This window comes from Macaca fascicularis, chromosome 2, assembly GCF_037993035.2.
Source record: "Macaca fascicularis isolate 582-1 chromosome 2, T2T-MFA8v1.1".
NCBI classification, from domain to species: Eukaryota; Metazoa; Chordata; class Mammalia; order Primates; family Cercopithecidae; genus Macaca; species Macaca fascicularis.
Genome location: NC_088376.1, coordinates 159,667,725 through 159,682,512, shown reverse-complemented (window position 1 = coordinate 159,682,512; position 14,788 = coordinate 159,667,725). Strand labels below are relative to the sequence as shown.

The 14,788-nt window shown below is 39.2% G+C and overlaps 1 protein-coding gene across 5 annotated transcripts in view; it reads right to left on the bottom strand.

Annotated features, from left to right (window-relative positions):
* The window catches only part of HACD2 (3-hydroxyacyl-CoA dehydratase 2), a 97,383-nt gene that overhangs the window by 77,785 nt on the left and 4,810 nt on the right, over positions 1 to 14,788 (bottom strand). For all 5 annotated transcript variants that reach the window (XR_006696005.2, XM_005547963.4, XM_074033288.1 and 2 more), the window contains one exon: positions 2,596 to 2,614. Coding sequence is in view for 3 of the 5 variants with exons in the window: in XM_005547963.4 (XP_005548020.1) it covers positions 2,596 to 2,614 (19 nt within the window). In the remaining 2 variants the exon portion in view is untranslated. The remainder of the gene's footprint in view (positions 1 to 2,595; positions 2,615 to 14,788) is intronic.

Sequence of the window (14,788 nt, the reverse complement as noted above, 5' to 3'; positions counted from 1 at the left end):
CAGGGGTAGAGAAATTTTATAAAGACATATAAGGGTATATTTTAAGACAGATAAAAGGATTTGGGTTATTAAAATAAAACTAATATTAACTAAAAATCATAGTACACATGCTCGGTGCTGTACCCTGAATGTCTGTGTGCCTCCAAAATTCCTGTGTTGAAACCTAATGCCCAGTGCAATAGTATTAAGTGGTGGGGTCTTCAGGAGGTGATTAGGTTACAAGGGATCTCATGAATAGGGTTAGAGCCCTTATAAAAGGCCCAAGGGAGCTCACTTGCTCCTTCCACCATGCAAGGACACAGTAAGAAGCTACTGTCTACGAGGAACAGACCCTCACCAGACAGGGAATCTGTCAGCACCACCTTGATCTTGGAATTCCCAGCCCCCAGAACTGTGAAAAATAAATTTTTGTTATTTATAAGCTACCCAATTTGTGGTATTTTGTTACAGCAGCCAGAACCGGCTAAGATACCTGGAAAAGATACATCTGAGAGCTTTATACAGAGACAGCTGAAGGTTAAGAGAGTTGAGGAAGAACGAGGCAGGGTTCAGTCATGTGGAGAAGGCCTGAGAGGTTCTAGAACTCTCTCTGGTCAAGTACATCCCCCAGTCTGCTAGGTTGTGCTTAAGATTTATTTAACCATTTATGAAACGATAAGATTTTTCATTTCAAAATTATAAAGGACTAAAAAGGAAACGTGTGCAAGACTGCACAAAAGTTAAAACCCATTCATCATAAAATGAAATCAGGCAGGTGTCAGACTGACCTGTCTCCAAATGAGCTTCCCTATTTACCAACTATACGACCTGGGCCAGTCACTAGTCTTCCTGGGAAAGCAGACCATGGGACAGATAAGTCCCCAAGCCGCTTTCAAATCTACCATTCAAAGGTTCCAAAACAGCATTTCTTAGCCTTTTGGGAATCACAAACTCCTCAGAGAATCTAATTGAAGCTATGCTTTCTCTCCCTACCTGCCCCTCCAAACAAACATGGAAATACACATAAAAAATTTTGCACATCATTTGAGAGGGTCCCTGGACGCTCTACCCATAATCCCAGGTAAGAAGTGAGAAACCGGTAGAGGTGCAATTCTTTTAAATCTTTTTTTTTTTTTTTTTTTTTAATTTTTTTAAACAGAGACTCATTCTGTTGCCCAAGCTAAAATGCAATGGTGTGATCATGGCTCACTGAAGCCTCAACCTCCTGGGCTCAAGCCATCCTCCCACCTCAGCCTCCTGAGTAGCTGGGACCACAGGCATGCAACACCATACGGGGCTCATTTTTTATTTTTTGTAGAGATGGAGTCTCCCTGTGTTGCCCAGGCTGGTCTCGAACTCCTGGCCTCAAATGATCCTCCTGCCTCAGCCTCCCAAGGTGCTGGTATTACAGGCATGAGCCACCACACCCAGCCCAAGGTGCAATTCTTTATAACAAGGTTCTTGGCCAGGCGTGGTGATTCATGCCTGTAATCCCAGCACTTTGGGAGGCCAAGGTGGGTGGATCACTTGAGGCCAGGAGTTTAAGACCAGGCTGGCCAACATGGTAAAAACCCCATCTCTACTAAAAATACAAAAATTAGCCAGGCATGGTGGTGCACACCTGTAATCCCAGCTACTTGGGAGGCTGAGCTATGATCGCACCAATGCACTCCAGCCTGGGACCCTGTCCCTAAAACAATAACAAAAAAAGAAGGTAATGGAGCCAGATACCACAGTGACCTCTGCTAGACCCACAGTGGACAGTTTGGTGTTCTCTACCCGCGTGCCCATCTGAACTGTAAGTTTCCCTGAATATAGCAACTACCCACTTTAGTTGTGGATTAAATTGATGGGCCATAATGGTGTAGATTTGCAGTTCTCAAATTTTCAGACCTTCAGTGCTTCTGAATAAGTATCAACTTCAAATCCTCCCTTTGACAGACATACCTGGAGTGCACAGCAATCACTATGGGCTTGCTCTATGGGATCTATCAACTTTTCAATACTGGTTTTTATTCAATTAGAAGGGTCTAGCCACCCCAAACTAGATGTTATGCCTCTATTCCACAGCAAAATTTGATGACTCGCCCCTCCCCACAAAAAGAAAAAGAAAACATACTGTATTCGCTTTTAGTAAAAATCCCCTACATTTGTGTAACTCTTTATACTTAGTACTTTTCTAATCTCTCTCACATACATGTAATATTCACCTGGGAGGTAGACAAGACTCCCATTTGAAAGATAAGGAGAGAGAATGATACCATTTAAGTGATCACAGAAAGGACTTTTCAACACAGCCCAGCACCAGAATTCCAGCCACATTTTCATAAACATGCTAATGTTTTTATTACCCTTACACTGAGAAGGTGGGAGACACCTCTTTTAAATTAACAGAACAAAATAGCTGTGACCTTTAATGAAGTGTTCAGTCGTAACATCTAAATAGTACCTATGATTTCAGAAACTGAAAGCCACTCTAATTTTAGCAATTCCATATATGATGACTAAATCATTTCGTTTTTCAATATTCAATAGAAATCAATCAAGCCTATCATCTATGACTTTTTAAACAAGCAGAATTCACTGTACATAGTAGGGGGGAAAATCCATACTTACCTATAGCACAATGTAAAATCTAGAGGAAAAAAGGGGGAAAAAAGAGGAGAATTAGTAAGAATCAATAGTATTAAAGTTTTATTTAGTATAAACTAATGTTTCAGTAAGAATAGAGCAGCATCTGCCAGCAGTATTAAATATGAAAAACGAACATTCCATTTTTAAACTTGGTTACAGGCTATTTAACAAAATGTAAATTCTTGCTAGTTTTGTTTGTTCATTTTTAGTTTGTGCATCTTTGAAGGATTTTCTGAGGAAGATTTACTCTTTCCACTCAGTGGTTTATCAGACACCAAGGGCTCTTTTAAAATGCACAAACTTGTAAGAGCAGTAAGTGTACAGCATCTCCATGTCCCATACGCTATAGAACAGAATGGCCATGGACTCTGGAACACAGGGTAAGAAGAGCCTTTGTTGGCTCTTCTTGCCTTGCAGGCCCTTCAATGCAGACATTCATTCCACTAAGTTCCACCCTCAGTTCCCATCTTGCCTCATTCAATGATCTCACTGCAGAGGGGCTTCCGTGGTCCAATCCAATCCTGTCTCCTGGGGATTTGGGCCTACATGCCAAGCTGCCTCTGGACAGCTCCATCTGGGAGTCACAGCAGAGACTCAAACACAGCCTCAGTGGGAAGCACACGCTTTTCTTCCATCACGCCTATTATGCCTCCTGATAACCAACCTCCCGGTCTTTGGGGTTCAACAGTCCTTCCTTCCCCTCATCCTCAAGTACAACCAGTTTCTAAGTCCTGCTGATGATTCTGGGGTCTGTCTGCTCCATTTTTATTTCCAGTGCCTTGAGTGAGACTGCCATCTCCACTCCATCTCAATGGCCATGAAACTGGCAAATTAGGTCCTTCTAAATCCCCTTCCAACTCATCCTTTATATAGCAGTGTTTTAACTCTGGCGGTGGTGGTGGCAAAAAAGTAATTTGAAGCCACTTCTAAAATTGATTTAATGACCAAAGCTTTTCTAGATGATATAACCTAACAGCTATTGTAGGGCATTTCAGAATTTTTACATTTCTCTAGCAGTCTTTATATTGTTTGATCCTAACAATTACCTGGCAGATAGGCAGGACAGAAAATCTCTACTTGTAGACAAGAAAACCAAGGCTCAGAGAAGCCACACAACTTGCCCAGGGCAGTAAATGATGGTCAGGACCAAGAACTTAGGTTTTATTTCCATTGTACCACATTATTTCATTGTGCATTAGTTATGAGATCTACAGAGTCAGAACTTGACAAGACTTAGCTTATCTAAAACATGCCTGAGCCTGATAAGACTCTGTGCTCAAAAACTATTTCACTCAATTTTGGGGGGAGGGAAGTGGGGAGATTGGATTAAAAAACCAAACCAAGCTGCACAATGTTACTGGTAGCTGACACGAGAACAAAACAATTACCACATTGCAAATCTTACAATCTTTTTCAACAGAAAACACTGTTAAGTAAATACTAAAGTGTAAATATGATAAGCTACACCTCCTGCTGCAAAGTTGAGGAAAATTAAAAGATGTAGATCAAAATGAGGAATGAAAAACATTCTTTGAAACAAGAAGACAGATGACAGTGCCTAGACAGAAAACCTGCTCTTTTTTTTTGGACACAGGACCTTGTTCTGCCACCCAGACAGAGTGCAGTGGTGCACTTACAGCTCCCTGCAACCTCAACTTCCTTGGACTCAAGCAATCCTCCCACCTCAGCCTCCTGAGTAGCTGGGACTACAGGCAATTGCCACCACGCCTGGCTAATTTTTGTATTTTTTGTATAGACAGGCTTTTGCCATGTTGCCCAGGGTGGTCTTGAACTCCTGGGCTCAAGTGATCCACCAGCCATGGCCTCCCAACGTGCTGAGATTACAGGCATGAGCCACCGCACCCGGCCCAGAAAACCTAGTCTATCCATGTATGCAGCAAGATGCCCAGACTGGCCGGGCATGATGGCCCACGCCTACAATCCCAGCACTTTGGGAGGCCGAGGGGGGCGGATGACCTGAGGCCAGGAGTTTGAGACCAGCCTGGCCAACATGGTGAAACCCTATCTTTACTAAAAATACAAAAAATCAGCTGGGCATAGTGGCACATGCCTGCAGTCTCAGCTATTCCGGAGGCTGAGGCAGGAGAATCGCTTGAACCCAGGAGACAGAGGTTGCAGGGAGCTGAGATTGCGCCACTGCACTCCAGCATGGGCGACAGAGCAAGATTCTGTCTCAAAAAAAAAAAGACATCCAGGCTGCTGATTAGCAACAGGACACTGCAGGAGAGGACACACAGCAATGAATGGCTAGCATGTCTTCTTTGCATGACAGAGCAGTAGTAGGTCTCAGTCCTCAGATGCACTCTCCCCTTTTTAATCACACATATTTTTATAACACCTCCTCTACCATTCTGAAAAAAAACATAGATAAAATGACCTACCTATACAAAATTTTCAAAAGCAAATAAATACAATGTCCCAATTGATATGCAAAGAAGAAATAAAAAGTAATTTATTTTTCAAAATATGTATTTCAACTTTTAAATGGGGACATAATGATGCAGTCAGATGTACATAGTAAGTTATGATAAATAAGTTTGGATTTAAAAATAAGAGTAACAGAAACCACTGTGGGCAAGTATAGGAAAATAAAAGGGCAGAGGTAGAGGTACAGACTCATACTTGGAAAAAAGAGTATTAAGATAACAATAGAAATAAAGAAGTAACCTTATACAAAGTTGGAATAATATGCTAAAGTAAGTAAAAGTCAAAGTAGAGAAATTGAAGGAGTACAATACTATTTCAAATCAGCTAGGTCTTATTTATTTATAAAGTGTCTAAATAATCTCCTAGGTTATGTCATGGGATAGGGTTGGAAGAGAGTATCACAGAAAATCCATCCTTCTGCCTTGAAATCCTATTGAGACATATAATCAGTACACAGTCTGTAAAAAGATCTTGAAAATATATTCTTTAAATGGTGCAATAAGGAACAGAAGAGGAATTAGATGTAAAAAAACTATAATGCAAGAGGCAATAAAGCCGTTGTGTAACAGAGGATACTTTTAGGACAAAACAGAAGACAAGCTATCCCAAAATAAAATTTACATTTCACAACCTAGATTTCATACCATTACACACACACACAGGCAATAATATGAAATATTAGTCTATATTAAAGAAATCCAATGAAATCCCTGCATTTCATGTGTCTCCAATAATTTAATAATTGAAATCTAAACAGGAATCTCAAAACTGATTTTCAGTGATTTTCACTACTGCGCTGAAATCCTTTTCAACTAAATATGCAAACTAGAAATGCTGTAATGCTTACAGAACAGAATGTGCAGAGAGAATAAATTACTTAATTATTTTGAGACAATACCTTCATTTCACTTAAGCTTCTTGCTTCATACCAATGATGGTGGTAGGGCAGCATTCTTAAGGCGATCCCCCACAATTACTGTTCCTTGGCTATTCAATCAAACACTAATCTAGGTACTGCAGTGTAGGGACTTTGCAAGCATAATTAAAGTCTCAAGTCAAGTGATTTGAAGATAGAGATATTATGTGGGTGGACCTGACCAACCAGATGAGCCCTTTAAAAGCACTTTCCTCTGGCTGGTGGCAGAAGGGGAAGTCAAAGATATTCAAAGAACAAAAGGGATTCAGCAGGCCAATCTGGCTTTGAAACTGCAGGGGGGTCATGTACAGGGCCTGGAGAGCAGCCTCTAGGAGTAAGGAGTGACCTCCTGCTGACAGCTAGCAAGGAAATGCAGACCTCACACCTACAACTAGATTCAGCCAATAACCTGGATGAGCTTGAATGCAGATTCTTCCCCTGGAGCCTCCAGATAAGAAATCATCCAGCCTGGCTGACACCTTGATTTCAGTCTTATGAGAACCCCGAGCAAAGAACCCAGTCAAGCCCAGCTTCTGACTTAGAGAACCGTGAGCTAATCAATGAGTGTTGTTTTCAGCCTCTAGGTTTGTAGTATTTTTGTTATGCAGCAACAAAAAACTAAGACCACAACCTTCTTCTAACTTAATAAGCTTTTTAGTTTCTCCTGAAGATTTTTCAGTATTAATACGTACTAAAAAATTGTCCATTTATATTTGTAGAGGGGTTGGCCTGGGGAGATATGCGGAAGCCAATGAGGATGCAGAACAAATCTTCTTGAAGTTGGACTGTCTCACATATCATAGGACATCTAGCCAGTAGTATCTCCAGTCATTGTGGCAATTGAAATACCCTCACAATTTTCCAAAATGCACCCTGAAGTGGTGAAGTGAAGTGCTGGCACTGCTTTGTTGAGGTCCACTAAGAATCACTGGACAAGAATAAGCACATTTCATCAAAAAAAATTTTAAGATGACTTGCCATATTCAAAATCTCCCTTGAAAATACATGTTGGACCAGGCACAGTGGCTCATGCCTGTAATCTCAACACTTTGGGAGGCCAAAGCAGGAGGATCACTTGAGGTCAGGAGTTCAAGACCAGCCTGTACAACATAGTGAGACCCCATCTCTACAAAAAATATTTAAAACTAGCTGTGCATGGTGGCATGTGCCTGTAGTCCTAGCTATTTGGAAGGCTGAGGCAGGAGGATCACTTGAGCCCAAGAGGTTGAGGCTGCAATGAGCTACAATCATGCCACTACACTCCATCCTGGGCAACAGAGCAAGACCCTGTCTCAAAAAAAGAAAAGAAAACATGCACCATAAACTCCTCTCTCCTCTTGTGTCCTTTCCATTTCCATTGGCAATAAACTGATTTTAGTTTTAAAATTTAACCTCAATGTCAAAATGCCATTTGCACAATAGGTTACTTGGAAACATCTTTTCAAAGTTTCTAAAATTTGAACTAGGGGAATTATTTTTGTAGGTTACCAACCATTCTGTTCAATTTCATTTTTAATCCAAGGTAAAACAATAACAACAAAGCCCCAAAAAGTTTAACAAATCTCAAAAGGAATAGAAACCCAAGCAGCTTTCAGGACCTCAGCTGCAGCCCACAGACTTAATATGATCCAGCTATAGTGATTCCCCATCTCTGTCTTTCAATTCAAAATTCCAAATTCTTGGGAGGAAAAAAAAAATCTGACTAGCCCACTTTGGGTCAGTTATGCACCCGTGGATCAGCCAGCTATGGCCTAAGATGCAGAGTCAGGGAATAGAGATGTAGCTGCTAAGGGTCCAGCCTTGAGAACCAGACAAATTCCAGAGAGGGCACGCTGAGCTGGGCAGCTCCACAGACATGTCCACTACACTCGTTTTATTTACTGTGCAGAAGTCCATAACCAATCTGAGTTACATTTACCCGTATTTGATTTGTTTTAGGAATTATCGTATTCTACACATATATGATTCCATTCTTGCTTAAAACTTACCAATAATAATAATATATAGTCTTCAAGGATAGACACCAAAATGTTAACAGTGGTTATCTTTAGATTATGACTGCTATGCATTTTCTTCTGCATCTGAGTTTTTTCTACAATGAATATATAGTACTTATTACTGGCAGAAAACACCTTTCCCCTCTCTTCTGGTTTCTATGAGGATGGATTTCCACCACATAGTACTGGTCTCCTTTAATTACTTTACCTCTGGAAAGGATGACTCATTTGAGGGTAAATTTGGGAAGAATAAATGGGGTGTGCTCAATTCAGCTCCACCTGAGAGGTTCCATAGAGAACTTAAGTTCTCATCGTTTCTTCTAAGACAGCCTGTCTGCTGCTGCTCAGGACAGGGTGAGTGGTGAGTCTAACTGTCGAGTTCAGTTAGCAAACCCATTTGACTGGCACACTAAAGCATGTCCTCAGCCTTTATCACTAATAAAGGTGATTTTTAGGATCCTTATGTAACTCCTTTGAGTTATTGCTCAATGTTTAGAACATAAACAAGCAAAGGGGTGTTGGTTATTCATTGGGTTCCCTCAGACTCCAAACATGTTTTCAAAATCCTTTTACATCCAATTTTTAAGGAGGAAATAGGTAAAAAGATTCCTCAATTACCAGTATTTTTCCTTTGTCACTTAATTTCACTTTTCTTGCTATCTCCAGCCCTATAATTTACTAATTCATTATGTGCTTAATTTTCATATTCTGATAGTGAAATGTTGAAGTCTCACAGAACTTAAAAGTGGGGAAAAATGTAAGGTTATCTAATCCAGTGTATTCACTGCACATAATGAATTGAGAGCGAGAGAGGTTAAGATCAAGGTCACAGGGCTAATTAATGGCAAAACCAAGTCTTCATATCCAAATTTCTTGTCTCTAGTGTTTTTACATATACTGTGACATCTCTTAAGAACAATTCTATTTCTTAACTTCTATAGCATTTCTGCCGGCTTTTTACATATTTTGTTTCTCTGTTCAGATAATCATTCATTCATCATATGATTTCACCAACATGTGTCTCCCATGTTCTTGCTACTGACAAATTGTGAACTAAGGTTCTTTTCAGCTTCTGCTCTGAAATCAACTTTATCTCATGCTGTAACTGGGTAGTCCTGCTTTTCTTGACACTGGGTCATGGCAAGCTAGTTTGTCCCTTAGTAAACTTAAAAGTCAGCCTCATAAGCAACAGATTGTTAGACTTTAGTTTTTAACCAGTAACCATCATTTCATCTTTTTATGTTGATAAATTTAATCAGTCCATGTGCATAAACATAAAAAATGATGCATTTCTGCTATACTCTATTATGCTATAGGTTTATTATTATTCTCCTGTCATTAAAAAAATTAACAGGATTTGTAGATGTAAAACTATTTCTCTTTAAATCGAAAAATAAACTAAGCTGTCTATTGTTTTCCTTTATCAAAAAACTTTAAAATCTTATTTTCCTCATTCATCTTGTTTTCAATTACATATAATATAGAATTTTATTTTTAAAAATTATACGTTTCATGTAAGTGATAAATACATACTGAAGTATATTAAAAGTGGTAATCTTTTACTCCCCTCCTTGCCCCAAAATACCACGCCCCTCCAGAGGTAAGCTCTAAGTAACAGTTTGATATATACTCTTCCATGCCTTTTTCAGTATCTGCAATTGTGCTTTTATCCCCTATTGATTTTCCTAATCTGAAAACATCAGCATATAACTATTCTCGTTATTATCGATTTAAAAATTTATAAACTCTGGAGTGATACAAAATTTACGTTGTTATGTTTGTCCTCCTTACCACTTCATTCTATCCTGGTAAAATCTGAAATATCTTATGGGATTCCACGTGATCACACTGCAATCTGTACTGTGGTCTAAAGGCTTATGCTGTGCAGTGGCCACTAGCCATATGTGCCTATTTAAACTTAAATAAAGAGTAAAGAATTTTCATTTTTATTTTTTTGTAAAACAGGGTCTTTCTCTGTCCCCTAGACTGGAGTGCAGTAGAGTGACCGTAACTTACTTCAGCCTGAAACTCCTGGGCTCAAGCGATTCTCCTGTCTTAGCCTCCCGAGTAGCTAGGACTAATGTGCGCCACTGTATCTGGCTAATGTTTGAAATTTTTTGCAGAGATGAGGTCTTGCTATATTGCCCAAGCTGGTCTTGAACTCCTGGCCCGAAGCGATGCTCCCACCTTGGCCTTCCAAAGTGCTGGGATTACAGGTGTCAGCCACCACTCCCGACCAAAAGTAAATAAAATTTAAAACTCAGTTCCTCAGACCCACTAGCCACATTTTAAGTGACTAGTGGCTACTGTTTTGAACAGCATTCCAACATTATCACTGCAGAAAGTCCTATTGGACAGTGCTAGTTTGAAAACTTGGTTAATTTTATTTATTTATATAACAGTTACTCTTTGATAACAGCTAACTACTCTGATTAAAGTTAAATACTCTTTGATAAGGTGCTTTCAAAGTTCCATTAGTTTTTCTAAGTGTTTTCAAAACGTTTCCAACTGTAGGAAATTGCATGGTCTGTTATCCAGGAACCTAACGTTTCCTACTAGCTTCACGGGGATTATTTCTTCTTTCAGGTTTAAGGTCCCAAGTTGTTTTTAACTATTACATTTTAAAATCTGCTCTTTTATGCTGGAAAATGTTTAAGGAAGGGAAGAAATTTTTTTGTTGTGGAACACCATAAACTCTCACTAACCATAGTGAGGTGGCCTTTCAGTTCAGCAAAGTTTTCTGTAACTTTTCTCCCTGATTATTTACAAGCTGTATATTCCAACCTTTTCTACTTCTTCTGGTAGTCTTACTTTTTGAAAGCTTATACACCCTTATCAGGTTTTCTAGATACACTGGTTCTATACATATTGTTTTTCTGTTACAATGTTTTGTAATGTTTCTTTTACATGGTGAACTGTGAAAATTTCCCTATGACTTCTGTTCTGCAATTGATTTTATATGAGAATACGATTGGGAACTCCTGCCTTTTTTGAATCTTCAGTATCACCTATTTCTTGCACTGTGGCTCCTTCCTGCCCTACATTGCCACCACTGATATTTTTAGTTGTTTTTTTTTTTAATTTCAGCACATTCCTTTCTACAGATGTTAGCTATTGCACCTCTTGAATACCACATCAATTTGCTTCTATTTGCTTGAGTCACCAAGCAGTGAGTTCTGTGTGGGTGGGTTCCTGTTTCCTTCCGGCTCCCTATTCCCTTCTAATGTTGTGACACTTATTAATTTTAATCAAGTTAGCGTTTTCCTCTGGTTTTCACACTGTTTGAGAAGTTGGTTTTTCTGGGATTTGTTGTCATTCCTATTTGTGTTAGATATCTCCACTATGACTTGCTCTTGCTAGCTTTTCAAAAGCCTCTTTTAGAGATGTGTCTCCTCAAAATGGGTCCAGAATAAAAGGAGCCTAACATATGCATGTAGCTTGCTTTTTAGAAGTTCCTTTTTGAGATTATTATTGGGAAATCAGAATGTTTCCACAAGAAGGAAAAATAAAACAGACAATGGTTATGTCCTCAAACCAGTTTACAAAAGCAGTCTGAAGCGCTATACCTCCATGGCAAAAATCAGTTAGTGTTTGAGCCATAAAGAAAGAAAAACTGGCAGGGAGATAAGAAGGGATCTTTCTTCTTAAGGACACTGCAAGTTCCTAAGACTTTGATATATTTTAGAGAAATACCCCAAATCAGTTTCCTATTCATTAAAGGATCTGAAGAGCATTGTGAGGTGAGGTCTGAAGAGTGAGACCGGACCACACAGATGGGGCCCAGAAAGTGGTGGTGCGGTTAGAAGACTAACAAAAGCTGTCTGCTGTCTCTCACCACTTCTCCAGACCCTGTCCTAGATCAATTCAACACGATCAGAAATGAGATTGGGTTGTTTATTCATTTTTGTAGATAAGGGGTTTTAAGTAGAAGAAAGATCTGTAAGAGAATGGGAAGGAAAGGGAGTTCCTGTGGTCCATCAGGCAGTCCCAGATGCACAATGGTAGGTAAATGACATATACAGCAATGTAAATACGTTGAAGATAGTCTGTAACAATCTCAACAGTTAACCTCTTTGCAGAGCAATCTTTAACCCATTTGAAATCTCACTGTCAATTGCAGAGGTATATCCAATCATGAGTATTTGAAAGTGTCTTTGCTATAATTACAGTCTTATGTTAACCAAAGATATTGAGAAACCCAAATTCTCTCAGACACAATTTTAAACTGCCATAACTGCATCAATCTACTAATTTTTAATCTAACTATACTTGACAAATACGCAAAGATAACATCTGCCTTATCAATGAATATCACGGACTCCAAAAAATGAATAAAGTAGAAAACATCCACAGCTCATTACAGAGGAACTTGTTTTTTAAAAACTGACATATAATTCACATGCCACAAAATTCACAATTTTAAACTGTACAATCCAGTGGTTTTTAATATGTTCACAGAGTTGTGCACCCACCACCACTATTTCAACAACAATATCACCACCTTAAAAGGAAATCCTGTACCATTAGCAGTCACTCCCCACATCCCCTAATAATTCCTCTACTTTCTGTCACTATGGATTTGCCTTTCTGGATATTTCATATAAATGATATCATACTATTTGTGACTTTTTGTATCTGCCTCCTTTCACATGCATTTTTTTCAAGATTTATCCAGGCATAACATATATCAGTAATTCATTTGCTTTTATTAATTTTATGAATGTTTATATCCATAGATCACATTTTATCCATGAGTAGCATTTTATTTATATATACTGGTTTTTTTTGGAAATGGGGTCTTGCTCTGTTACCCAGGCTGGAGTGCAGTGGCACGATCATGGCTCACTGTAGCCTTGAACTCCTGGGCACAAGTGATCCTCCGGCCTCAGTCTCCTGATTAGCTGGGACTACAGGCATATGCTACCATGCCTGGCTAATTTTTAAATTTTTTGTAGAGATGGGGTCTCGCTATGTTTCCCAGGTTGGTCTTGAATTCCTGGCCTCAAGCAGTCCCCCCATGTCAGCCTCCCAAAGTGCTGGGATTACAGGTGTGAGCCACGGCACTCAGCCAGGCTTCCTTTTGTACCTCACTACTACATGCTCCTTTGTACTTGCTTGGTAAATGTTTTTATGGCTTTTAAAAAGCAAAGTGTTATTATTTTCCTAAGAAGATTTGAAATTGGAGAACAAGTAATTTCGATTTCCTTTTTAAGTAAACTCCCACAGAACCTAATAAAGAATAACATTTAGCATAGAGAGATATAAATGAGTAGCTGCCTTCCCTGGATTCATTTTCTCCTCCTGTAAACAGGATATACTGTCAACACTAATAATTCCCATCGGGATAACTTATGTGTAATTAAACAATATCATACACATCTAATTATTACACAGCATAGATGGGGTAGGCAATGAAAAGCTCCTCAACCACAGAAACTGTTGTTTCAGCAAGCCTGCTCTAACGCGCAGTCCGAGGGATTACTTCCATCACTGACCTTTGCAATGTTAATTGCCTGCATGTTCCTGGGAGTCGTCACTTCCTTATGCAGACTTTTTCCCAAAATCAAATCCAGGATTTGTCACTTAATTGGTTCTTAGCGGGGATAACAGAGATAAAACCAAAAATCCAAGATATTTTCCTAAATCCCTATTAAAAATTCTATAAGGATAAACAGGCTAATCCTTCAAAGTCTAAGACTTGGTTCCTGAGTGGATTTTAAAGTATGACAGTTTAATGTCCCTACCTTCCATAAGATATACTTAAATTTCAAACATTATACTTCTAACATTACCAAGTGTTTTTTTTTTGCTGGTTTTTTTTTTTTTTTTTTTTTTGAGACAAGGTCTCACTCTGTCATCCAGGCTGGACTGTAGTGATGCAATCATAGTTCGCTGCAGCCTCAAACTCCTGGGCTCAAGCTCATGCCTCCCATTTCAGCCTCCCAAGTAGCTGGGACTACAGGTACCCACCACCCAGTCCAGCTAAAAAAAAAAAAATTTTTTTTTTGTAGAGACGAGGTCTTGCTATGTTGCCCAAGTTGGTCTCGAACTCTTGCCCTCAAGCGATCCTGCTGCCTTGGCCTCCCAAAGCTCTGGGATTGCTGGGATGATAAGCATAAGCCACTGTGCTCAGCCCTAATATTATGATAGAAATAGAAACCCCTTTAAATTATTGAAGTATTCCAATTGGGGACAACCCCCTACTATATCAAGTACTGGGAGTCTGATGGTCTTGACTCCAAATTTGCTTCTCTGTAGCTTGAAGGAACTGTACTGGCCAAGGCTCTGAGATAGAAAGTACTACCTATTTACTAGTGTCCCCTTCCAAAAAAAGTTCAAGCCTCTAAGTTTAAAAAATGGTTCACATTAGGATTTGTTAAAATTTCCTCAGACTCAAATGGTTAGGGTAGTAAGGGACTTTAGAAATCTACTTTAACCTAATTATTTTACAAATGAAAAGGAGGTAGATAAGAGAGAAAAGACTCGCCCAAATCTCTAGAGTCAGTTGGGAAAACTATTATACTTAAAATAAAAAAGGTACTCAGGCTTCCAGCTGGAAGCGCATTTCATCATACCACCTACTTAAAATGTCTAAGTATGGACACTATTGAAATTCCTCTGTGTTGCAGTGAGCCGAGATCTCACCACTGCACTCCTGCCTGGGCAACAGAGTAAGGCCCTGTCTCAAAGAAAAAAAAAAAAAGAAAAGAAAAGAAAGAAAGAAAAAAAGAAACTCCTCTGCCTTCTAAGAGAAAAAAACAAAAGCAAAATGGATAACTTTCTGATTTAGAAAGTGAGAGTGGATCCCACCTGG